Source organism: Cyprinodon tularosa, unplaced genomic scaffold, assembly GCF_016077235.1.
Source record: "Cyprinodon tularosa strain WSP-4 unplaced genomic scaffold, ASM1607723v1 ctg90, whole genome shotgun sequence".
In the NCBI taxonomy this organism is placed as follows: domain Eukaryota; kingdom Metazoa; phylum Chordata; class Actinopteri; order Cyprinodontiformes; family Cyprinodontidae; genus Cyprinodon; species Cyprinodon tularosa.
In genome coordinates this window covers 1,109,228-1,136,021 of record NW_024039674.1, presented here as the reverse complement: position 1 = coordinate 1,136,021, position 26,794 = coordinate 1,109,228, and the positions used below count along the sequence as shown (strand labels likewise).

The 26,794-nt window shown below is 37.1% G+C and overlaps 4 protein-coding genes across 5 annotated transcripts; 1 reads left to right on the top strand and 3 right to left on the bottom strand.

Moving 5' to 3' along the window:
* The first annotated feature begins 3,143 nt into the window (after window positions 1-3,143).
* On the top strand, window positions 3,144-6,006 carry LOC119776027 (endonuclease domain-containing 1 protein-like). Its single transcript, XM_038274233.1, has 2 exons — window positions 3,144-3,449; window positions 5,112-6,006. The coding sequence occupies exons 1-2, from the start codon at window positions 3,180-3,182 to the stop codon at window positions 5,718-5,720; spliced, it is 879 nt and encodes a 292-aa protein (XP_038130161.1). The 5' UTR covers window positions 3,144-3,179; the 3' UTR covers window positions 5,721-6,006.
* A 1,467-nt stretch (window positions 6,007-7,473) lies between these two features.
* On the bottom strand, window positions 7,474-8,519 carry LOC119776028 (DELTA-stichotoxin-Hcr4a-like). The gene is made up of 3 exons (XM_038274234.1): window positions 8,363-8,519; window positions 8,140-8,265; window positions 7,474-8,039 (listed from the first exon to the last, which is right to left on the bottom strand). The coding sequence occupies exons 2-3, from the start codon at window positions 8,241-8,243 to the stop codon at window positions 7,589-7,591; spliced, it is 555 nt and encodes a 184-aa protein (XP_038130162.1). The 5' UTR covers window positions 8,244-8,265; window positions 8,363-8,519; the 3' UTR covers window positions 7,474-7,588.
* Window positions 8,520-9,122: 603 nt separating this feature from the next.
* LOC119775912 (DELTA-stichotoxin-Hmg2b-like) lies at window positions 9,123-10,920 on the bottom strand. 2 transcript variants are annotated; one of them, XM_038274062.1, is made up of 3 exons: window positions 10,761-10,920; window positions 10,485-10,626; window positions 9,123-9,663 (listed from the first exon to the last, which is right to left on the bottom strand). In XM_038274062.1, exons 2-3 carry the CDS (start codon window positions 10,586-10,588, stop codon window positions 9,234-9,236), a joined length of 534 nt encoding a protein of 177 aa, XP_038129990.1. In that variant the 5' UTR covers window positions 10,589-10,626; window positions 10,761-10,920; the 3' UTR covers window positions 9,123-9,233. The 2 variants fall into 2 exon arrangements, with proteins under 2 accessions (XP_038129990.1, XP_038129991.1); XM_038274063.1 differs by having other exon boundaries at window positions 10,485-10,599; window positions 10,761-10,886.
* A 5,188-nt stretch (window positions 10,921-16,108) lies between these two features.
* On the bottom strand, window positions 16,109-23,880 carry plaub (plasminogen activator, urokinase b). Its single transcript, XM_038274071.1, has 11 exons — window positions 23,726-23,880; window positions 23,574-23,637; window positions 23,383-23,487; window positions 23,156-23,309; window positions 18,870-18,967; window positions 18,651-18,692; window positions 18,378-18,576; window positions 18,144-18,295; window positions 17,902-18,042; window positions 16,612-16,760; window positions 16,109-16,529 (listed from the first exon to the last, which is right to left on the bottom strand). Exons 1-11 carry the CDS (start codon window positions 23,789-23,791, stop codon window positions 16,335-16,337), a joined length of 1,365 nt encoding a protein of 454 aa, XP_038129999.1. The 5' UTR covers window positions 23,792-23,880; the 3' UTR covers window positions 16,109-16,334.
* Window positions 23,881-26,794: the final 2,914 nt, after the last annotated feature.

Below are 26,794 nucleotides of genomic sequence, written 5' to 3'. Positions count from 1 at the left end.
AAAACTTTCCCTAGATCTGGATAGACGGTCAAGTTATTCAGGATATGTTTCCAAATTCCTGGTCTGCATATGAATCACATGCACATTACAACTACATCCCCTCAAAAAGCTTAAATGTCTGACCACTAGGTGGTAGCATTGAACTATATCTGTATCTGAAGGATATCAGTCAAATGGCAACAACATGAATACAATAATACATTTCTCTTCTGCTATGTTTGTAAATAAATAAATAAATAAAAATCAAATCATTTGACTTGAATGCAGTGATAGATAAATAAATAGATAAATACAACAAGTAATACAAGTTACCTTCATATATTAATAAACCAAATAAAAACATTGTTGTTCTGAAGCCTTCTGAAACAAAGAAAATGTTGGAAAGTAAATAAACAACATAATGTTATCACAGTACCAGATATTGGAGATAAAGTATTTGCCAGAAATACTTGACAATTTGCCATTTCAAAGAAAGTGAAATAATGCTTTTTGTGCTCTTGGTAAAACTCAGAGTTCACTTCCCCTTTTAAAAACTGTATATTTGAATCATAAACAAAGAATTTAGATAAAAATACATCATTTTAATTTTCCAATTAAAAAGTGACACATTTTTTTGGTTTTTAGGTCTATTTAAACAGTTTTCATGAGTTCTATGAAACGTTATTATTTAAACAATGTATTAAAATAGGACCTGTACAACTCATCAGACACCTGAAAATAGAGTGTTTGTGGAAAATTTTACGGAAAGTAACCTGGTTGCGTAATGAGGGTGCACATCCTAAAGTGAATATGTTGCAGAACATCTTTTAACATGAATTTCTAGATTTTTTTTTCTTTTTTTTGGGGGGGGGGGGGGGGGGGTGTTCACATAGCTCCAATTTTTTATACTGATTATACTTATATAAGACCAAGTGTGGATCAAGAGAGTGACATAGTGACATAATCACCAAATAGGCTTCATGTTGTAAGCTAATTTTCTGTAACTTGGCTGCTACCCTTCTTTCTTTGAAAAAAAAATAACTTTTAATCAACACACACGAGTCACCCTCTATTCAGCTCAGTGTTTGGGTTGTTGTTGCTTGACAATCCAAAAACATAGTGTTGGTCATAGTTCAAAGGTGTAATGCTGAGAAAATACCTGAAGAGATGAGTCAGGGCTGCAGAGTAAATGTAAGAAAAAGAACTCTGAGGTCCCCTCCTCTGCTTTGGGGTGTGCTTTAAACAACACTCTTAGACAGCAACTAGTTAATCCCAAGGATTAGACATTCAAACAAACCCAGCATTGTGGTATATGTGGCTGAGTAATGATCAGGCCTCTACTGAACTAAACAGAAACTCCTGTGTTGGGAAATTTACTTGAAACATCATGGTTATAAATTCCCTCACCTAAAACATAACATTTTTGGGTAAGCTAGTTACTACACAATCAATGTAACTAGTTACTAGGCAAAGAATGTACTTTTTATGATCTGAATTTTAAATGCAATTACTGTAGGAATTCAATAATAAAATGTAAAATATTACATGTTAATGAAAAAAAAAATTAAAAGGACTTTAACCTGAAAATAATTTAACATTTTCTAATCTAAACCATTTTGGTCTGTGTGGTGGGCCATGTGAGTCAAGACACTCAACTGCAATACCTGTATGTACCTGTAATTATTGTGATTAATGATTATAATAAATAAACAAAAGAGCAACACAGCAAACTAGATATTTTAAAACTTTATATTTTGCATATTGGAAGCTTCAACAGGATATAAAGCAGGTTAGAGCTGAAAAATAATGTTTTCAAGCAGTTTAACAATATAAAATTATGCTTTAGAAATTTAAACAAGGATTACAAATTCTAAAAAAATAAAAACAGTAAGAGTGCTCCTGTAATATTAGTATGGAAAAAATACCAGTAAACCATGTGAGTAAATCCAGGAAAACACCAGAATAGTAAAAAGCGATGTCTTGATAAATTGAGGCTTCTGATTGTAAGTCAGTTTTTTTTTTTTTTCATAGCAATATCATGTTATGTGGTATACTGATACTATTAGATCAAAGCTGCCTGTAACTGACTTGGATGAGTCTTTATTCAAAGACACAATGAACAAATCACAGGATGATTCAGCTGTCGACTTCTGTGAGATTTTCAGGTTTAGGAATGCTATCTTTAAATCTGAAAGGTTCTCCTCTCTCCTCTTAGTACAGTATGTACAAACAATCATATTACTGAACAACTTTCTACATTATTGTTTATCAGCCATGGTGTCCTCTCCCCGAACAGAGACAGAGCGCCTATGAAGTGTCTCTTTAGATAATTACTATCTAAAAAGCGTATCAAGGTTCTGGCGTGGCCTAGCCAGTCTCCAGACCTAAACCCAATAGAGAATCTTTGGAGGGAGCTCAAACTCCGTGTTTCTCAGCAACAGCCCAGAAACCTGACTGATCTAGTGATAATCTGTGTGGAGGAGTGGGCCAAAATTCCTCCTGCACTGTGTGCAAACCTGGTGAAAAACTACAGTGTACATTTGACCTCTGGAATTGCAAACAAAGGCTACTCTACCAAATATTAACATTCATTTTCTATGGTGGTCAAAAACTTATTTGTGATTCCTGGATTTTCTTTCTAGATTATGTCTCTCATAGTGGACATGCACCAACAATGACAATTTCAGACCCCTGCATGATTTCTAAGTGGGAGAACTTGCAAAATAGCAGCGTGTTCAAATACTTATTTATCTAACTTTATTTTAATAGCTCTGTTATTTTGTCTGAGTGAGGGAAAATAATTTATTTGAAGACAAGGTCAAGTATACCATCAGTAGAAGGATGACATAAAGACCCTTGCATCAATAGATCAATTAGAGCTAATGAGAGCATTTAAGGTTTGTAAGTTACAAAACCAAAAATTCAATATGAGTGTGTACATTTATGAGAATCCTTGTATGTGCAGATTATATACTTTGTCAGGCAGACTGTCATGATTCTGTTCATATTTGCCACATTACGTTAGTAAACATAAATGTACTTTCTTTAAGCTGATGAGACTGATTCTCCAAAAGAGTGAGACTTTCTTATTTTTTTTGAGACAGTCATTTTTATCACTTCCTTATGCCTTCATCCTGTGTTTGTATAAAACAGGAACAGCTCTTAGTTGATTCTTTACTCTGGGTGAAAGCAGTTAAAAAATGTCAGGCCTGAGCAACGTTCTGCTTTTCGTGGCCTTCATTTCTTTCTCTGTGGCTGATGTCGGAGATTTTACCCCCTGTTTGCAATTCTTCTATAGATCCTGGCCCCCCAAAGGCCTGGCTGGGACTTCGATCTGCCAGCGATACAATAACAACTACCGCTTTGCCACTTTATACAGTCGACCGCGCCGCTCTCCATGGTTCTCGGCTTATGTGTACACAGTACCAAGTGGGAAGAGACCAAAAGCTTCTTGGAAATATGAACCACAGGTAAGCAGCTTGAAACTTATATTTTCACTTCACTGATTTAGATAGTTCAAAAAGAGGTATACTCTACAGGTACTGGTTTTTATTGGTGTAAAGGAATTTATTCGCAGTAAAAACAGAAGCATAATAGTTTAACAATGTGAATATTTGGAGAAAATTTTATAACGTTTCTTTCTTTGGTTGCTTATGGTCCAACTTAAATTCACTGAGTAGTTAGCAGTAGATAAAAACAGGAAATTGAGCTTTAAAAGGAGAAGTGGTTATTGTGTCTTCACAAGGTGCCAGCTCTGCACCAAAAATGGAAACAAGAAGAATATTAAAATGGCCCTTCCATTTAACTATTTGGATGATAAATTAATAAAATAAAACAAATCTAATTGTTTATATTTTTAACAGAAGCATATTTATTTGGATGAAAGAGTTTATTGAAGAGTGGAAGAAGGAACTTTTTATTGTCAGGTTGTAAGGAGGTTTTTAGAGGACTCAAATGCAGAGACAGAAGCTGAGGTGATTTTTTGCAGATTTAATAAAGAGTCATGGCAACAGAAGCATAAATCCCGAAATAACTGATCAAGACATTCACGAACTCGAAAAAAGGGAAACACATGGGTTAAGTAGAGAATGAAGAGTATCCAGCAAACAGTAACTGCAGAGGAGGAGTATATATACCAAACAGAACAAAGAATGGTGTAATGAAGTGATTGGGAGAAGAAGTGGACAGAAGGATCTGGAAAACAGCTTGGGGAAAGAAGATTGGCACCAGAGCAACAGAGAGTGTACAAAAAATATAAAAGAACTCAAATAAAAACAAAAAAACTACCAGAATGGCGCAAAATGGAAATGAAACCAATGACCTAGAATACACAGAAAGACATGATTCAAAGTGTAACTGAAAACTCAAACAGAAAACTTGGACAGAATCAGAAACACTTCTGAGTCAATGAACTGTAAAATGGTTTGTTTTTTGTTTTTTACTGAAAAGACATGTCTTTTTCCTTCCTAATTAATGTGGCGTTGCGAGAAGGTGTTTGCGTAAAGCACGAACATACTCTAGAAAAACATGTACAACCACATTACAGTTATTTAAACAGCAAAGAAGATTATTTTATTTCTTATGATATAAAAGGAAACTTCACTTTGTTTGTCAGGATGAAAGGAAGGCAATATTTTACCCCAAATGGAGCAGCTCATATAAAGAGCTTAAGGGGAAATCAATTTTCTGATGCAACCTTTTCTGCCATTCTGTCCATATACTGTATTTGTTACTTGCTTGGCAAGGTGGTTCCCCTTCCTCGAGCTGTCTTCTCAGACTCTATGGTATTGGCAAACCATCATATCCCACGAAAGGTTATACTACCCTCCATAAAAGCAGAATAAAACATTAAAAGCATCAACTTCAAGATACCAGTACCTCTAAAACATACAGTCTCTACTTTTTTTGCCCAAGTCCTATATTACACCCAGGTATGTATAGCTTGTGACAATTCTAGTCTTTCCTCCTTCAATGGATGTGGTGAAGAATGAAAGAATCTTTCTGAATTAAGTTGTCATATGTTGTTGTTTCTATTGTATTCAAAATCCAGAATTCACAATTATCACATTGATTACTTTAGTTTTTATTACTTGTCAAACATTGCATTTTTTATTCTTCTGGCTCAATAACAGTTGGCCTACCCTGCAGCTGATGGCAACATGAGGCCCTTCTTGCCAGGACCGGTGGACATGAACGTTGTGGAGAGCCAGGCAGTTGAGCTAGACTACATTAACTCCACCTACTCCCGTGGTCATCTCAACCCTAGCCTTCATCACCAGACCCCCGTGTGCCGCTCCTCCACATTCACCCTTACCAATGTGGTTCCTCAGAAGAAATGGTCCAATGATGGACCCTGGGAAGACTTAGAGCAGACCGTCAACAATACCTTGGCTTCCTACTGTCTTGGGGAAACCTACATAGTAACAGGCATCATTCCCTACCAGAAAGACGAACACTGGATCAAGAATCGCGTGGCAGTGCCAGAGTATCTGTGGTCCGCATACTGCTGCCCAAACTACAACCACAGTGTTCCTGAAGGAATGAAAGATGCCTTTCCCACCTTCGCCGCTATCGGACGTAATGACCCAAACAGCACAGAAGAGATTGTCCCCATACAGAAGACAGCGAAAAAACAGTATTGGGGATATGATGTGAGACGGATGTCTCTAAACTCACTTGAGATGTACCTGAAGGACAGATTCAACACTGTTGTCACTGTTTTTCATGAGCAATGTAATTAATTAGATTATATGCAAATAGGTCTTATAATGCTGGTGTAAATTTTGTGTCACATAAAACTGTGAGTTTTTTATTCTTAAGCTATGACCAAAATGAAAAATAATAATTTTCATTATATAGTGTGAACTAACTTAATGTGGTCTTTAAAATGTTGAAATCTACTATTAGCCACTAAAGAAGAGTCAGTTGGTGTGTAAAAAAAAAAAAAGTGAAGCAAATCAGAAAGAATGAAAAGGCAAAGAGATTCAGCTGAAATGCAAATAGAACTAATAATAATAATAATAATAATAATAATAATAATAATACCTATAGTTCAGTTTATATACTTATTTTAAACAAAACACTTGGACAGCTCGACAGAATGGTATCAAACCAATAATGGTCATGGTCATTGTGTGGTATGATATTGCTGTCAGACCCAAGCTTCCAAAAGTCTATCGACATGGTGAATGGTCTCTATTCAAAATAAACAGCATTACAACCAATCAGCAGATATGGTATGGGTGCATATTGCATGAGGTTCGATGGTCATCTTGTGCAAGTGCATAATATGAGTTATGCAGTCTATGAAACATAGTGCAGAATGACAAAAAGCATGCAGATATCCTATTTGAATCACTCTTTCCAGCATAGGACAGTCTGTATAAATACATACTGAAACCTGCAGCTTTCATGCAAAGCCACAATGTGACCCCTTTAACTCTGTCAAGAGCTAACCGTGGTGTCTCCAATTTCGGTGGGACACACCGTTGTTTGCCTGTAACCTGCTCTCATTTCAGAATTGTCTTAAGCAGTGCTCCTCTAACTTCAGTCCTCAGGATCTGCTGTGCAGTTATTAGATGCGCTCCTGCTGCAACAAACCTGCATCAATTGAATCAAGCCTCTACCAAACTTGATGCCCCATAAGCAGTAATTCAGGCATTCATTAAAGTCAGCTGAGTTGGAGCAGCAATGTTTCAGGAAAGTAGCCCTCAGGGACAGGAGTGGGACACCCTGGTTTAAATGGTATGTGCAAATGTACTTCTTCTAACCACTAGATGGAGGCCTTTCCAAGTAATGTGCTCACTACTGGAATTCTCTTCTATTTTATGTTACTTTTAATTTATCTGAATCAAGTACTAAAAACAATTCTTGAATAGAATGATGTATTTATCTATAAAGTTTAATTTTGTATGTGAGCCTTTCTGGCAGTTAGAAAGTGATTTTTGTTCAAAGAAAAAAAAAGCAACACAACACACTGAAAACTAGTATGGAGTATTCATGGATTAACATAATAGCATGCAGTTCCTATTGAAATGGAGTGCTAAAGCAAATGTATCCTAAACACCTGTTTATCATTGTGTAAATGCAATAGGGTGTTAATCAGGTTAATCAGTCTTAACCTCTCAAAGGTAGCAGCAAAAAAGTGAACAAAAGGGTTAATTAATATGTATGTTTGCTTTCTTTTTCTTCCTTTTGTGTTTAAAGTATTGATATTTTGGACAAGCTTAAACCAACCCAAACTAGAAGAGATTTTCTTTTTCACGTATAAACATGAAAGCGTCTGTTGATTCTCTGCTTTCACATTGTTCACTGTTTATTTCCTGAGAGAGAACGCCACTCAAGGTTATATACTCCAACTCTGCAACCATTTGTTTTTGTTGCTTTTTTTAATATAAAAAATGCTTATTAAAACCAGGTAGAGATCACTCATGTTTGCAGATATAACATTGTGTAGTTGATTTCTGTTTCCCAAAGTGACAATAAATACAATAGTTGTTTTAAGTGATTATCCTTTTATTTCAAGAACAGATGTTACATCAACACAGGATTGCACAGAGCTTAGTCTGTCTAACATAAAGTTTTTTTAAACACAATCTGAATGGACATCTTAGTGATGTTGCTGTTCCATTTGGGAGAACACCTTGTCCCAGATCTCTACCTTCATAATGCACCTGCCCATGGGGGACATAGTAGCCTTGACGTCCACGCCTCTACCCTGAAAGGTAAGCCCACTGCCGTTGGACTCCTGTCGGACAAAGCCATTCTGCTCCTTGTTGTAGTACATCTCTTTGTAGAGGCTCTCGTTGCATTCTTTGCTCTTGTCGTAGATTCCTATAGCTATCCAGTTTTTGTACAAGTTGTAGTCATACGGCACAGAGAACATTATTGCTATCATTTCTTTGGTGCTGTTGGAATGCCGCTCAAACAGCTCGTAAGTCAGAACGCCTACAGCGCCTGTGGATTTGCCACTGTCTTTGCTAAAGTTGCAGACTTCGGTCTTAAGTGGGCGGACAGTGGGTTGGGGAGGGCTGTGGACATTGCCGCTGTCAAGGAAAACCCTTTTTTGTTTTGCAAAAAAAGAAAAACATTTGCATAAGAAAATCAGATTACTTTTACTCCAGGTATAGAAAGTTAAGATTACGCTTAAGTTGCACTTACTTGGGGTTAATGAGGCAGTGACTGTTTGTCAAGTTGGTGATCTCAATTGTGACATTTCTTCTGCTTTCGAGGTTAGCAGCCAAAGCCTCTGCTGATTCACTCATTGTTTTAGCTTTTATTATTTACCTGACGATCAGACATGAACAGACATGTAGCTATTTGTTATCAATGCATTTACTTGAATTCAACATTTCCTTAAGTTCAAGAAGCAAAAAGATCTTACCTGCACCGTGCCACTGGTCGTTTACTCATGCAATGCAGACTTTGAATCACAGTGTTCAGTGTTAAGGTGGATGTTCCATGGGAAAGAGAGACAACCCACAGTGTCTCCACCCACAGCAGAGTCCCACTTTGGGTGCCCCTCCCTGTATCAGGCTTCATGAATCAGGTATGTCTAAGGAAGAAGAATAAAGGTGCAGTCCATCCCTTTTTTTGTTTTTGTTTCCTGCATTCTTGTGAGGGTGAGACCGTTGGGCTTATTTTGCCAGTGACATCAACTCTTACTGGAAAGTTTTGCCAAGAACACACCTTTTTTGCTTTTTTTTTTTTTCCCTCTGTCTTAATGTTGATCTTTGCAGCCAGTGTGTCTGCAAAGCACCGTTTTTGATTTCGGTGTTTTAGTTTGCATTTATTCACTGCATAAGGTTCTGAAAATGGGTAAAAATCTCAAAATAAGTGTATTTACCCCTATTAGAAGTAGGAAATTAAGATGATCTGCCAATAGAATTAAAATGTTTACCCTTTAGAATAAAATAATTTGAATTTATGCACTTGAAATAGGAAACTGCTATTGTTTTATTCTTTTTTGAAATTTAAATTGTCTTATTCCATTGGAAAAGTGTCTTATTTACCACTTCAATTGAAGAAAAAAAGCACTTATCTAAAAAAACATTGACTTTCTTAGATTTATATTTTTTGTAGTGTTATTCATTTTTCTTTGTGTGAGGAAGGATTGTCATTTACACAAGACGACAAGAAGTGGATTAGATAAATTTTCTTTTATTTATTCAAAGCATCCATGACAGCAATAATCAAGAGTATCAACCCCAATGCTTTTATTTTATTTGAGCTCTTCATGTTGAGGGCATTATTGTTTATCGACCCATCATATCATACAGCTCGAGCTTGATGATTGCTTTGCCCTCATCAGACATGCAGGCCCTCACATCCAAATCTTTGCCCTGGTAGAGCATCCCAGAACCATCAGCCTCATGGCGCACAAAGTTGCTGAAATCCTTGCTGTTGTACATTGTTTTGTAGAGTTTTTCATCGCAGGCAAGTGTGCGCTCAAAGATTCCCACACCATACCAGTTCTTGTAGAAGTTGTAGTCGAATGGCACAGAGAACATGATGGCCATCAGCTCACTGCAGCTGCGGGTCTTCATGTTATACAGCTCGTAGGTCAGAACACCAACAGCTCCGGACGCTGTGTTGTCATCCTTGACGAAGGAACACACCTCTGTCTTTTGGGTGCGCACAGTAGGCTGTGGGGGATTGAATGGGAATCCACTCTCCATGTGAATCCTAAAAGAAACATTTAGGAGACCATTAGACATTTGATTAATTCTAATAGAACAACCGTTGTATGAGCCTTTTCATTAGGAAATATGTTTTGTGAAGCTTCAATGGATACATAAACAGGAAGGGATCCTCGGCGCCCTCTGGATGGCAAGCCTCTGGATCCCAACAATAAATGGTGTTTTTGTAAAGATTACAATAATGAAGGCATGATGTTGAAAACAAATCAAGAATACAAATAATTAAATGATTAAAAAAAAGTCATTCAGAACTTTAAAAAAAAGCCAAATATACACTTTACATGTAAAATAAAACGATTCATAAAACATCAACCACTTTTACAAACTATAAAAAGGACAGCATATATGCACATTATTAGGACCTTTTATTTAGCAAAAAAAAAGCACACATCTGAAGAAACAACTTTACAGGAAGTGATGCAAAAGTGTTATGAAAAAGAATGAATAAATGAGGTATTTTAAACCAAGCAGTACATGATTAAACACAAAGTGATACAAAAATACTCAATACCATATACCATACAGAGTAGAGCAGCTGGATCATGAACTCTTTTCATTTTTGCAAATCATATATTTGTTGCCTAAAGATAATTAAAAATATTACATTTGCAATACTTAAACAGTTACATAGTTTTTAAATCCATCAAATGTAGTACTGCTGTTTAACACTCAGACCTGCAAAGTAAAAGTGGTTTAATCTTCATAAACTCAACCTAATATTACAGGTTTTACTTTTTTTGTTTCATCTGCATGCAACCAGAGATCATGAAGGACAGTGCTGGCTGGCATTCTCAGGTTCTTACGTACTTTGGGTTGACGAGACAGTAAGTGCCGCTGACATTGGTGATCTCAATGGTGCAGTTACGGTTGGTGGTGAGGGTCGCCGAGTGGGACTCTGCTGTGTCAGGCATGGTTCTGGATGCTATAGGGAGACAGTTCAGACAAGAGGCTGAAGCAAAGAGCAGCCAGAGAACAAATCATTACTTCTTTAGATACTAGTACATCATATAGATATATATATATATATATATATTTTTTTTTTTTTTTTTATCTCTGAGAAATATATCTTTTAAAAGCACTTACTTCAAGTAATGCAGCACTCACGGAAAGGCACACAGTCCACTGAGAGCAGATTTGAGTTTGGCTCTGAGAGGAGCTTAAAGTCACACCCTTTTAGACACACCTGATCTGCAGGAAGGTGTGTTCCTGAAATCCTGCACTGCGGCTCCCAGAATGTCACTTATGAACAATGATTGCATTGAGTTAATGACAAAAATGCAATTTAACTATTGGAAACTTGAAGGAAATTTGCAAAATAATCTTAATAGACAAATCAAGTAAAGGATGAGGTTAGTGAGGTGTATAAAATGATTAAGAAAAAGCTCCAATTATGCAACATATTTTTTTTTTTATGCAAATAGAGTTAAAGTTTTCTGCATACATAAACTATACAGGAAAATGTCTTATTGGAAACAGTGATTCAGGACTATTGTATATATAAATGTAAAAGTATTTGTCCTGAAGTCTGATAGCAAGTGAACAGAGCAGTCCTAACCACACCTAACATCTATTGTTAAAAAACCGTAAAGCTACAGTTATTAAACTGGTTTTACTCACTTGACTGGTTAAACTCTATTTAGTTGTGTATGTTTCTGTGGAGTTAACCATGTCGGCAATATGTTTCAGCATGCACATACCGGCTGTCTAGCAAACCTGTTCATTGGTTCATGGAAACTTCCAGCTTCCCCTACGAGCACAAAAATACAAAGAGACTTGGAAAAAAAAGCAGCCAAAAAAAACAAACAAAAAAAACGTAATCACAATGACAAGAAAGCAAAGCAGCAGTAGAATCCTATGGAATTTGAACTGATGCAACACTGGCATGGAAAAAAACACACAAAACCAAAACAGAATTCTCTATAAAAACTTAATTTTATGTTTCAAAAACTACAAACAGCAACAAAACATACACAAAGTTACAAAATGTAGATAAAAAAAATATATGAGTAAAAAACAGGGGATGCAAGAGTGGAATAGCGGATAGCACTGCTGCCTTGCAGTAAGGAGGTTCTAGGTCCAATTCCTAGACTGGGGTCTTTCTGCATGAAGTTTGCATGTTCTTCCTGCGCATTCAGTCCAATCCAATCCACTTTATTTATATAGCACAATTTCAATAAACACAAGGGTTCCAAAGTGCTACACAGAAAAGATAAAATAACTAAAATGAATAAAAGTAAATAAAATAAAATAAAATAAAAGCACTGCCCGCACAGGATAAAAATGTGCATGTGTATACATAAAATCAACATGTGTATACATAAAATCAACACTCCACATGGTGTCAAAAGCCAAAGAAAAGAGGTGGGTTTTAAGAAGAGTCAATGGGTTCTCTCTCGATACTCCGGCTTACTCTCACAGACTAAAAACACAGCTGTTAATTTGCTTCTCTAAATTCTCCTCAAGTGCGATTGTTTGCATGAATAGTTGTTTTTTCAGCAGGGATAAGCATGGAGAGGGATAAGTGTGACGGAAAATTAATCGAAATTACAAAAAGAAAGAAAAAATACAAAAAAATTAGATAAAGAAAATGGTAAATGTCAGTTTTATCTAGCTGTTGTTCAACACAAAACAACAGCTACACCTACTGTCAGAAATTAGGCAAAGCACCAAACCCAAACACTAAAAAGAGGTATATAAAAGTTTAACATTAAATACAGTTCCGAGAAAATGTTTTATATTTCCGTTAAGGTAAATATATTTCAAATAGAAAAAAGAGGGCATTAGATTCCTGTAATAATAATCATTTAATTAGCTGCATTAAAGCTGATGTTCATGATTAAAACTTTCTGACAACTTTCTAACATCTTGTGTTTAGTTATTTTGTTTTTATTTTGATTCTTCTCCTAAGTAGCCGGGTAATGCCTAAAGAAACATCAAGATGTTGGGTCTGGGGAGGCTCCATTGGCCATAGGGGTGGGCACTACGGTTGTCCTTCTAATTCCTCTGCATGCCATAGGACAACAACCAAGCAGCGCAACAACTGAGGTGACGTACTCAGATCACTGTTAAACATAATATTAGTAAGTATGGACAAAACACAATATATTCTAAACTTTAAAATTAAAAGTAATAAAAAGATAAAGCTATGATCTGATGAAATTACCTTAAATAGACACTAATTGCTTGTCTTTCTTATGGATACATCCCTTTGAAGGTTATTTACCATTTGGATGTGATATAAAACCTCGTTCACCACGATTCCTGAAACATTATTCTGGAACACCTAGATGGCTAGCATCTTGCTCCATTCCTTTTGTAGCAAACAAGACACATGGCTCCCAAAAAATTAACTGGTAACGACCAGTTCACTTCTCCTTGTGGAGATTTACCCAGCTGCATGGCCCTCAGTCCAAGTTTCTCTGCCTCCTTTACCTGGTCCTCCATGAGCGCTATTGACAGGGATGCAACAACCATAAGCAGATTGGGACTCAGTCCCACTTGTTTTGTCACCAGATCAAACTTTTGCTGTATCCAGCAGAATAACAGACTTCAGTGCCATTATCTATTCTTTCCTAAAAGAAAATAATTCAAATGTTCCTTTACCGACGTCAATATCGAATCAAAAAATACCTGTGAGCTGGTGGCAGCCATTGTTTACATCTTCTCTGCAACACACCTTTAACATCATTACATAAAGTTCTGACTCTTCTGCTTTCCTCTTGTTAAATTATTGACCCAACTGATCTTAGATGAACCTGTCAAGCTTTGAATGAACAATAGCTAGAGCAGCCGTAAACAGCTCCAGTCCACGAAGATCAGCTTCTCACAACTGTTAGATTTGTCCTTGCCCCAATACCTGAATCAAATGTCTTAATTACCTCCTCAGTATGCAGCACATTTCTCCAAATTCCTCTTAATCATCTGATTATTTGATTCAGGTGTGCATCTAAAAATTGCAGGTTAAAGGCTCTTGTGGATTGGAAATGCACTACCCTTGCTCCATACACCTGGACAGGAAAATCCATTTTCTGCTGCAAAGGATTAACTCTGAAGCACAATCAATCTCAAATATATATCTTTTAAAATCAATCTGTTTAAATGAATCTATTCAATTCAGAAAAAATACATTTTTTGGTCCCATATGTCAAAAAAAAACAAAAGAAAAGCATTTACAAGAATATATTTCAATTTAATTTAGTGAGATTGATCAGTGAAGGACCTCAAGGCTTAAGGTGGTCTTTGAAATATGTAGAAATGGAAAAGTAGTAATAGCAGAAACCCAAGCAAATTCTACAGGGCATGTTGATTAATCTTTTCCATATGCTTTCACCAGTTAAAATTACAATCAAATTTCTTTATTGCAAGAAACACGGCTTACTATAAAATAATATTTTATTATAAATAAGATTACCAAGCTAGCCACATGTACAAAATGATTTACAGATTTATCTTATTATTTAGTGAGATTATTTTTCTACTTGTTGATATGGATCTGCTGACTCTCTCCTGCAAAGACTTACAGCATGCACAGGCAATGAGTCTACGTTGGTGCAATGGTAACAGAACTGTAGACGTGTAGACTTTCGCCAAATCTGAGCGTGGTGAAATCTCTGCTTCCAGAATTACTGCTACAACGGAGATATTACTGCATTAATGTGAGTAACAGGTTTACCTAAATCAATCACTCTGTAAAAATAAGGATTTTCTTTATTTTTGGCTGTTTTTTTCCCCTCTGTCCTCTTATTTTGGGTAATAAAAGCTAGTCGGCTAATGCAACCTTATTTCGCCCATGTTTTGTTTTTCTTTTTTACTTTTTAATTTGTTGAGCGACAGGATTGAAAATGTAGTTTCTTAACCTTGTATTTTTATGTTCCAAAGAAAAGTCACTTTGGAGTGTTTTTCTCTCCTGCAAAGCTCTGGAGTGGTTCGCAGCCAAGTACAAAGTGGCCCGGGATGAGAATCGGCTTCTCCGGGTCCAAGGTCCTGGTTCTCATCTGGAAAGAAGATGGCTTACCATCTTCAGGTTGGAGTTGAAATCTTGACTCAAGTGGAGGAGTTCAAGTATCTTTGGGTCTTGTTCATGTGTAAGGGGAAGAAAGAAAGAGAAGATCAACAGATGGAAGGCTTCCACCATAATGAGTCTGGTCTGGTGCATAGAGCTGAGCAAAAAGGCAAAGCTCTCCATTTACTAAAGGGTCCATGTTGCTACCCTCTTCTATCGTTAAAATCTTGATGATGATCAAAAGAAGCAAAATTTCCAACACAAGCAGAGCAGCTGATATGAGCTTTCCTCATCTCAGCCTGGTTCTGGATAACCGAAGGTCGACGAATATAAGTACAAGATTTTCCTACCATGCATCTATTTACAGCCTCTCATGCTAAGGTTGAACAGGCAAAATGGAGAGATCCACTTTTAACGGCTTGCCAGTATGGCAATCACTAAGAAGTGGAGTTGTCCACTAGTTGACTTAATTAGACTGAGTTGACTCACATCTGGACAACTCAATAACTACAATAGGTGTTTCTGAAGCAGGGCATATTGTAAGTAATTGTGTTGTGTTATGGATTTCTAGTTTTATTTCCATAACACTCAGCGAGAACATCCATCCATCTTCTAACACGCTGAATCCCAAGTGGGGTCACGACGGGGCTCGTGCCTATCTCCAGCTGTCAATGGGCAAGAGCTGGGGTACACCCTGGACAGGTCACCAGTCCATCGCAGGTCAACACAGAGACAAACAGGACAAACAACCACTCACGCACACACTCACACCTAAGGAGAATTTAGAGAAGCCAATTAACCTACAGTATCAGTCATATTTTTTGACTGTGGGAGGAATCCAGAGTACCCGGAGAGAACCCATGCATGCTCAGGGAGAACATACAAACTCCATGCAGAAAGACCCTGGGCTGGGAATCGGACCCAGAACCTTCTTGCTGCAAGGAGGCAGTGCTACCCACTGCGCCACTGCAAGAACAATCCTGGGGAAAAAAAAGAATGCACCACAGTGCCTTGATAACTTTCCACGCTACACGTTTACCACAAGGTGGCCCAGTAGCGCAACAAAACTTTTCAAGCACTATCTACAGCTGGCACATAGTGAAGTTCTTCAAGACAGCATAAAATATAATGTTGCTCTTTCCTCCCACACATTTCCTATCAATTTTAAGTAAACAGAAGCTGAAGCAAAATAATTTAATAATAAAATGTTTATTGAGTTATAATGAGCAAGTTACAAATAAAGGCAATAAGGAAATATCAGTTTAAAAATGCGATAAAAAAATGAATTCATCATACTATGAAGTAAAATCACAAATATAATTATGAAAAGTCACCATATCACTTAGGAAGTTCATATGAGCACATTTTTAGATTTATAAATCAGCAAGGAGGATGCTTCGTCTTTTGCTTATACTTTACATTTACATTACAGTTGATTAACTGAATTAAAAAATAAACCCTAAGAAATTCAAAGGCTTAATATTTCAGTAAAGTTTATCAAACATTGAGAATTAAAGTACCTTTGGAGCTCAGAAGGAGTGTTAACCAATGAATAAAAAATTTATGTTATTCTCCAAATGGATCTTCCTGTAAGCACAGTCTAGTGGGATTAGTGAATATTCTTTACATTAGAAGCTCATAGGATCAGATCTAAGTCACTTCTGAGGGAACATGGTTCCAGCAGTAGTGAAGGGAAGACTTGTCTTTTCTTCTATCCATTGGTTATAGTTGGTAACTCTGGTGTAAACACCAGGTTTCATTTCTTTTGCACATCCATCACCCCAGCTAATAATACCAAAGAGAAAGAATCTGTTGTGAAATTCGCATACCAGTGGTCCTCCTGAATCACTCTGTAAGGCAGAGGTACACAGTGTTAAAGGGAACAAATGCTTGAATCTTTAAGACAATTCAGGTACAGACGCGTTCAAATACCTGACAGGCATCCTGGCTCCAGTCGGGACGCGCGGCGCAAAACATGTTGTTATTGACCTTATTTCCATAATATTCCTCCTGTCGACACACATCATCAGCAATGAGGTTCACCCGAGCCTCCTTAAGGTACTGAGACAGGTACCACAAACCTGCAAAAGTGAGGGACAGAATGAAGTAATGTCCAAATAATGTCTTAATCCACAGTCATGTAAAAAAAAAAAAAAGTTCCCAGGACTATGGAAATAATTAAGTGTCCATCCAATTATGTGACAGCTTTTTGCTTAAATATTGCTTCCTTTTCATTTTACTGGTGTTAGCAAGAGGCAGTTTCTGCCCCCAAAGCTGCAATAGGCTCTATGCACAGCTCCACTACTTCCTGAATTTAATGCAGCTCCTTTGTTTCCTGTCTTTCATGATTGGATGCACTGATTAATCCAGGTGTGTATGACCTAAGTAACTGGCCAGACACACCTGGATTAATCAGTTCGTCCAATAATGAAAGACAGGAAACAAAGGAGCTGCCTTAAATTCAGGAAGTAGTGGAGCTGTGCATAGAGCCCATTTCAGCTGGTGGGGGATTTGTTGGAGCGATGGTTGATGAGCTTGTGCACAGAATAAATAATAACTACTACTTGTGAATATGTTTAATTTGCCTTCTCAATGTTTTTTTTTTTTACATAAATGTGATGTAATACATTATGTTTAATGTATAGTAGAGGATTTTCTTTTTCCAGGTGGATCATCAAAATAAGTAGTTCTCCTAATTGTCAATCATTCGGATGATATGTTAATGTGAGGCCGTCATATGTGCTCATCACTATTTTCACTTACCGGTGGTGAGTCTGACATAGTGGAAGAATTGCAAATCTTGTATGAGTGATGCGTACAGCAACTTTTAAGTAAGAACGTGCACGAGCAGAAATGGGCTTGTGCACGCTCTTGCATGGGTTTAATGGGCGTTCCCTCTAGGGAGCGGGTACAGAGTTGTGCATGTGCATTTTTTTTTTAAAGTGGAGAGGGCGGGTCTTTTCAAAAATTCGCGAAAATCCTCAACTATACTTTTAATGCACACCTGAATGAACAGAATGATTTAGCCAACACGCACATGTCAATATAGAGACATATGAGCTTGTGATGACCAGCTAACCAAGTGCTGGTTAGCATCACACAACTATCTCTTTGCCTCTTGAATCATATAAAAGTGGAAAAAAAGAAAATTGTTTGTTTTTTAAAGAGCAGTTGCTGTGAATCTTAAAAAATATATACGAACGTTTATAAATCCCTCTTTACCAAATTTCTCTTTCCCATAACCAGCGATCTCACAGGTGAACCCGGGTTGGAGACTCTGAAGAGGCGGAGGCAGGCAGACAGGCTTCACCCAGTTGGTCTCCTCTGTGCATTTTCCATCTTTCCCTTTCAACTTCAGTAAAGCTAAGACCAATAAACACTCTTATGTCAAAATTCTGTAAAATAAATGACAAAATACAAATTAAAGACAGAAATCAGATGAAAATTTCTAAACCCCTTCATACAAATGTCATTGTTGTAGTTCTGTAGGCTGATGTTGAATCCTTCATGAATAAAGATTTGCTCCACTCTGAAGGTTTGCTCAGCGGTCGGGTCACTCTCATTGAGGGCGTTTTTCCCCAGTGTGACGGACAAGCGTCGAAGCCTCGTCTGATAGCTGGAACTCATTTGTATAGAAGGTATACATTTAACATTTCCTAACAGCTGCTCTTTTTATCATAACTACAGCTATATCCTACCCTTCAGGGAAGCAGTGGGCAGCTGTGATGACCCAGCAGGAGGATATCAGACTGCCCCCGCAGCGGAACACTTTCGTCTTTGATTTGGAGCGCCAGAATATGGCAGCAACCCACGGGTGGGATTCCACAGTAGCAACTGTTCCACCCACAATCTTCATCTGCCTTCTTACAGTCCGATGACCACATGTCTGCAGTGTAGCTTATGAAAAAAAGTTGCAATTAAAGACTTGCAGGGAAAAATCATTAGAGAGAAAATGTTCTTTGGGAACCTACGTGTTTGTGGCTTGGTTGGTCCAGCTGTAGGTGCAAGCGTGACTGCAAGTATAAAAAGGATTTTTAAAACCTCTAAAGTGTGTACTTTGAATAAAACCTTAAAATTTTCAAATGTTTTTGAATATCTGTTTAAAAAACACCTTTATGTTTCAAAATTGACAGAAATCTGATGCAAGTGAATAAGAAAATTTGTCACTATAGGAAGTAGCCTATACTTACAAGGTTTGACATCACAGACGGGGATATCACAATATTCCCTCACCAGCTGGTCGTTTTTCCTAATGTTACACCATGGACGTAGCCTGTACTGGATGTTTCTAAAATAGAAAAAGAATGCTTTAACAACAATTCAATCTGTAAGACTCTTATCAGCTTCCAGCTGCGATGACCCTCGTTCAAGTTTCAACCAATCAACCGATCGCACCTACTCCGAAGCCAGTCGTCCTTTAAGATCACTTCATTTAGCTCCTGACCAGGCCTCCCGCCAGCACAGCCTGTCACTTGCTGACTGTTGTCAGTCCCACTCACCCTCTGGGTTATTCTACCATCACGGTCCGGGATCAGAGAGGCAAGACCACTCTAATCCTTGTTGTAGGTTACTCATCTCAGCTAATTATGATTCACAGCACCAAAGTCTTCTGCCAGGGCCCGAGCGCCAAAGAACTTATTTCTTTCATGTCAACAAAACTTTTCTTATCGCAGTTTTTCTCTGTGTGAGTCTCTCCAGGTTTAAATACATTTCAATCACAACAAATAAAAAAAAGAACTTTCTTATTAAAACATGTAAGAAAAAACACTATAAAATAAAACAAATGAACATTTATTGAACATTAATTTTAATGTGAAAGCACAGTAAAATGTAGAATAATAGCTGGAAGGTCATCTTTAGCTTGAACCCTGTGGCAAGGGCTCAAACAATTACGGCTGTAAGCCTTCTACACCAAACCAAGCTTCTGCCGCCCTGGCGTCCTCTTCCACAACATCTTTGTCCCCACTTTCCCCCTCTAAATAAAAAATGTATGATGGAGGAGACTCATCCACGACCTCTGACACAAAACTCTCCTCCTCTTGCATGTTTCTGCTGTCCATAGCATTCTTTGACAGTGTCGTTTCTAAGTCACCAATTTAGTGCTACTTGGTCCCAATGTAATTTCCCATTGTTTGCGAACCCTCTGCCACAACAATCCCACCCTCTTGATAAACAACCAATCACATTCACTTTATTCACTCGTGTAAAGTCATGCACCACTCGGGAGAATTCTGAAATGAAACCGTTGGAACAGCCGTTTCCCTTTAAAGACTTTTTACATGTTTATATTATCATTCACATAATGTTATTAATACTAAGATAAATAGGATGTAATGCATCAGCGAAATTCCTGTTTTTGTTTACTTTTGGAGCTGAAGCCTTTAGCACCAGTGATATGAGAGTGTTGCTGTGTAGGTAGCTTTGTATAAGGGCAGTTTCTAATGTGTTTAAGTTTGCAGCATTGCTGCCTTGCATCAATAAGGTCATGGGTTTGATTCCCAGCCAAGGGCCTTTCTGCAGTAGTTTCCGGTTTTTTCCATTTGCATATGTGGGTTCTCTCCAGGTGCTCCCGCTTCCTCCAACAGTCCTAAAAGCATGGAATACTACAGGGTGCAATGCTTGGGAAAATGTTCCCCTCTATATTTGCTCCCACTCTAAAACATTGTGAGGCAATATCAAATGTTAATGCGCGATGACCGTGTTACAGCATATTAATCCATGAAACCTGTTTAACTTCAATGTCCACTCTCACCACATGCTTGCTCAACAAGTGGCATTGGTCAAATTCCAGTCTTCCAGTGTTTATCGCTGGGCTTCCTGAGAAGATAACATTTTACTAAGTAGCACACAAAAAACAATTGGTTCCTGTTATACTACAGATAGAATTAAACTGGAATTATTGTTGATGAAATTGAATCTCATCTGTCTACATTGTTGAACTGTATTTTTCGATCAGCTCATCCTGCACTGTACTTATGAAGTGGAATTGTTTTTCAACTTCATATTTGCTATGAATTAGTGATATATTTATATAAAACCACTGAACAGAAATGAAATAAATGTTTAACTGTAGTAAGTAATGTGAAGCGTGTAAGAACAGATAGTTAGCTTCTGTCTATGACTTATTTCAAACAGTTCTTCAATAAATCATGCGGGTTTATTATTATAGGAAGCAGCTCTGTTTTTAATTGAAGGTTGAGCTCAGATCGTTTCCCCTGACTGCATCTCTAAGCTGTGCTATAAGCTGTTGCTTTACGAACATGCTTTCTACATGGTCGGCCATCAACAACAATGCAACCATCTTGTTTTTTTCATTCATCGGACTCTAAAGTCGGAGACTTTCATCCAAAATGGGACGTTTGGTGCTGTCATCACAGGCACTCATTTTATTGCTAAATTTTGCGCTTTGGAGCTGAGCAGCTGAGCAGCACAGTGTTACAGCTGCTGGGTATAGGCTCCCTGCCTGTGATGTTCATAGTCACTCACATAGCCACTGGGCTGCAGCTCTTTGGTGTTCAGCTCATATAACTCATATTCAGAAAGTCAATCAGTGTCAAATGCTGTAACATCAGACTGGAGCTTAGATCAAAATACCAGAAATGGACTTAAATGTCATTGCTTTTGAAAAAAATTATCCTCCTCCATCTCCTGCTAGCAGTTTAATGGCAGACACCATTGCTTTATTTTTAACTGAAAAAGTGGCAGGTATTAGTAAACAGTTTTCCTGAACTGCACCTGAAACCTCTCAGATTACAAATTCTAGCAGAGGCCCTACTGCTCCATTCTATTCATTTACTCCTCTCATTGAGTGCTACAGTATGTGTCTAAAACTGCTGGAACCTATTCCTACCAATTTTCTCCAGTCCATAGCTCCGATGGTAACTGCAGCAGTCACAAATTTCATCAATGCCTCACTGACATCAGGCACATTTCCTAACTCATACATGCAAGCTCTGGTTAGAACGCTGCTCAGGAAACCCTCTCTCCCACTGACCCAGGTGGAAAACTATTGGCCGGTCTCTCTACTAACCTTTCTGTCTAAGGGCATTAACAGATCAGTCTTTAGGCAGGTCACAGAATACCTCTCACAAAAGAATCTACTTGATACAAACCAATCCGGGTTTAAAAAAGGCCACTCCACTGAAACGGATCTGTCATCTGTGACAGAAGCCTTAAAAGAGGCAAGAGCAACAGGGAAGTCCTAAGTACCATTAAACACAGTCAACCATGACATCTTTCTATCTATACTGTTGAGCACAGGAAGAGCACACTCCTGGTTTGAATCATTCCTCACTGATCAGTCTTTCATAGTGTCCTGGCTTGGTCACACTTCTGCAGAGCAACAACTCGCCACAGGGGTTCCCCCTGGTTCAGTACTTGGACCTCTTCCCTTTGCCATATACACCACCACGCTGGGCTAGATCATTCAATCACATGGTTTCTCATACTACTGTTATGTTGACGACACCCAGCTCTGTCATTCCACCTGATGACCACACGGTCTCAGCGTGCATCTCAGTCTCTCTAACACATCAAAATGGATGAAAGTCCATCACCTCCAACTGAATCTCTCAAGAACTGAACTGCTGGTTTTCTGAGCCAAACCAACCATACACCACATTATTCACATCCAGACTGGATCCCTGTCTCTGACTCCATCAAGAGCAGCAAACTTGGGTGTCATGATTGACGATCAGCTGACCTTTACAGATGTTACCTCCATCTCTCAATCTTACTATTAAACATAAGAAGGATCTGGCCATACATTACCCAACATGCTACCCAGCTCTTGGTTATCCTCTGCCTGGTCCCAAAAAGTCTCACTTCATTCCTCTGTTCATTAAGCTTCCCTGGTTACCCTTGCCTGCCCCCAACAAATTCAAGTCCCTAATGCTAGCCTACAAAGTGCTTAAGGGTACGTCTCCCATCTAATTGAAAAATTTAGCAAAGGCTTATCTCACAACCTGAAAGAAGAAAGAAAGAGCAGGCTAATTAGCAGATTAGGAGCAGGTGTGCCTACAAAACACTTAAGTCAATCCAGACTGTTTTCATGTGTTGTTCAAAGATGATGGAATTACCTACCAAGCACTGCAAGAACAGCAGCTTCAGGAATCTCCTAAAGACCCACCTCTTCAAAGAGCATCTCCTCTCCTAACTCTTACCCATAACTCTGTACCCCACTACTACTCTTTCTGTAGTTCCATCTATCTCTTTTCTGTCCTCACTATTTTCAATTAGGGATTTTTCCCTATAGAACTTATTCTCTTATTGATGATAACTGTAACATTGTGTCTACTTTTTAAGTCACTTTGGATAAAGGATCTGCTAAATGCATAAATGTTTTGCTATTGAATAATTGTCAAGGTCTATGTACAAGTATAACTGGTTGCATCACAAATAGCTGAAATTTTAACTGGGACATAAAGGGTTAGAACTCCTTTATTAGTAATGATTTTGTTAAGATTTCAGAAACCACCTGCAGTAGTTGTGTCTCCCAGCATGAAGGTCTGAGGACAAATAACGTCTTCTGTTATGCGAATCCCAGTTCTCACATGTTTTTCCGCTGACTGATCTCGAAGCGGTGCCTCTGTAGTTCAATCCCATACCTTCATAACAGCCGATGCTTTTCACTATAACCACAGACAGAGAAGATTAAAATGTGAAATTGCAGGTTTTAAATTTGGTTTGATATCTGTTTCTTACCTCTTTCACAGTGTGTCCCAGTAAAATCATGAGGACAATTACAATACAAGTGTTCACCAGTGATGATGGAAGAAACAGACAGTCCACCATTGAGGCAGATTCCATCTGCAAAATGCAATGGCCCATTTAAAGCTCAGGAAACAATACCAAGAAATCTTAATCTTACTAATCCTGATCTTAGTTCTGCTTACCTGAACTGTGGAAAGGGGAGGAGAAAACTGAAATGTCTCTCCTCCTGTCATGTCTCCACAGGCCCTGAAAATATTTCCAATCAAACAATAATAAAAAAAAAAAGGTTAAAGATTGACTTCTGGTAAAAAAAAAAAAAAAAAAAGATCCTTACCAGGTCAGATATTAACAGAGCTACCAGTAAACTTAAGAAAACTTTAGAACTCCTTGTGTTCATCATGCTTCTTGCTGCATAAGACGGAATCCAAATGGCCTCTGCATTAGCGTGTCTGCAAAATGTGGTGTATATGGAACTGCTTTATGTTTGGATGAGGCTGAGCTCTGATTGGCTGACACCTGTTTGAGAGCTTGGTGGCCTATTAGATTTTCTGAGGGGGAAAGGGAGGTGGAACATTTTGCAATATTGTCTGGGGAAGAAATTGCTTCTGAATGAGTCATTCTTTACAAATGAGCCTAATCGTTTTTTCTCAGGAATGATATCAATAGTTCTTGCATGACAGAAACAATCCTGCAGCTGTTTAAATGCCTTCTATACATTTTATGGGTTTAATAAAAATGGAGGCTGGTATAAAAAAATCTTAAATCATGAGCATTTTTGTTTATTTTTATGGATGATCAGTCTGATAACTGATACTACTCTGTGTAATAATAATAATGACAACATTAAGAAATAGTACCAGCTATGTGATAGGTGTTCACACACTGATCACAATGACTAAGGGAATGATGAAAAAAGTTAATTAAAACTGTTAACCATAATATTATTAGGCAGCGGCAAAGTGGTCAGTTGTTAAAGCTGTTAAAAAATGAATATGTGAGGTAATAAAGAATACATTTTAATATTAGTCAGACCCATAAACCAATAGCCTAAAGAAACAATGCATGGAAATGGTATAAATTCCAGCTGAACTCCTCCAGATTTTGTCAGTTTAAAGCAATAAACTTTAGTGAGCTTACAGAGTTTTTTTTAATAGACCAACTTTTATATTAATCCATTATATTCAGATTAGTAAGTAAACATTAGGTGAGGTAATAATCGAAAAAGACTCATAGAGAGTTAAATCCATCATCTAAAAATGGAAAGAGCTGCCAACCTAACAAAAAATGACCATGCAGTGAAACTGACAGGCCAGATAAGGAAAAGGCCCAGAGTAACTCTGGAGGAGCTATGAACATCCATGTTAGGTGGCGGAATCGAATAACATTTGTTAATGGCCTTTATGGTCCTGTAGAAAGTTTGGGAATCAGATTTGATTAAAACTAAACTTGTGCCCTTATTTAAAATGCAATGTTTGGGGAAATAAAACTACAACAACCCCCCTTCAAAACATGCTTTTTACATCAGGGACAGTAAGGTTTGTAGAGTATATTGAACGATAACTGGAAGTTAAATATAGGGAAATCCCTGTAAGAGGCTGTCTTTTTTTCTGCAAAGAAAGAAAAAAAAATATTCAAGGAAAGGACAAGACTTTATTACTTTTGTGATATGGACATTTTGATGGCAAAAAAATCAAATTAATCAGGAATTAATAAACAGCCACTTTCCCAAATATATGAAAAAAAAAAAGACCTAAGTACTTCTATAAGAAATTCATGAAAAACACTGTTTTGTGTTAAAGCATAACCTTAGAGCTTTAATGCTGATAGAGGCTATTACATTTTTTTTTTTTTTTACTTCACTTATTAACTTTTTCACTTTTTCACTTAGCTTCTTACCTTATTTCTTAACTTATTTTTTCCAACTTTATTTACAGTATATCAATATATCATTCAATGGCTCATATAATTTGTCAAATATATATATATATATATATATATATATATATATATATATATATATATATATATATATATATATATATATATATATATATATATATATATATATATATATATATATATATATAAATTTTTTAGATATTGATATAAAAATAGAGGGGGCTACTATTATATATAAAGTAGCCTATACCTCAAATCATCTCATGATGAAAAGTCACACTTTTATGTTTGATAATTGATAATGAGATGGCTTTTAAAGTGTCTCTTCACAAAACAAAATGTTATATCTTTTTCAAATATATCTACTAAAAAAACTTCTATTAATTTATATCTTGTATCAAGCTATTATATATAAAGTATAGCTCCAAATCAAGCTTTATTTTATTTATTTTTATTTATTTTACCTTAAAGAGGTCAAATGTCAGAGTTTGCGTAAAATACTTGTGTAAATCCTCTGCTAGACTTCAGTATTTTCCCTCTCCCTTTCTTCCCCACTGACTTCTGCAGCTCTAGCTGACATTATGGCGCCATCTACTGGCCACTTTATACTTTCATCCCCTACAGTTGAACTGACCAGACAAGGAAACATTTATTTATCTCAGTAATGTTCCTGATGTGATGCTCGGGCAGGTGGTGATGATGTAGCCCATAATGACGTGAATTGCAGTCTTAAGTATAGCCAGGTTTATCATGAGGGTCACGTGGTATATGAGTACATAAAGTATCCCGGAAGTCTGCTCACTTGGATCCTGCTCAGCACATGCTGCTTTCAGGGACATTCAGAATTATTACAACAAAAATATTGGCAAGAAAATTTAATGGGGAGTCTTTAACATCTTTTATTTCCTGACCCTAGATTGATGATGAGATGCAGCAAGGACCCCCCTCCTGTATTTAACCTTTTAAGCCTACAGGGTTTTGGAATTACTTCATAATAAATCAACAAAATAAATCTAGAAAAATCAACAGCTGATGTCTTAATGTAAACATTTGGTAATCACAAAATATAAATATATTTTTTATTTTATGTAAAATTATAGATGCCACTATGTTGCCCGAAATTTTCTGATTTGTTTCAGAAATATGTTATAATGCACTAGGAGTTCATGACCTTCATGTTGACTAAACATATCACCAAACCACTGATGTTATGTTTTAATGTTATTAGGGGAGCCTACTGTTTAAAAACATATAAGAAGCAATATTATTGTGTTTAATTGTAAATCCACAACTAGTGCTCCTTTAAATAATGTATTTTCTTCTTTTATACATGCATGTTTTCTAAACTAAGAATTTTGTTTTTTTCATAGTTATTTTAACATGTTTCTCTAAGAATAAATTAATATGTGTTATCCCTGATTGTAATACAAAGTAAATCGTATGTAATTGTATGTTTTTTTTTTAAGGTTAGCTATACAGAAACGGTGAATTAGGAGGATAGTCA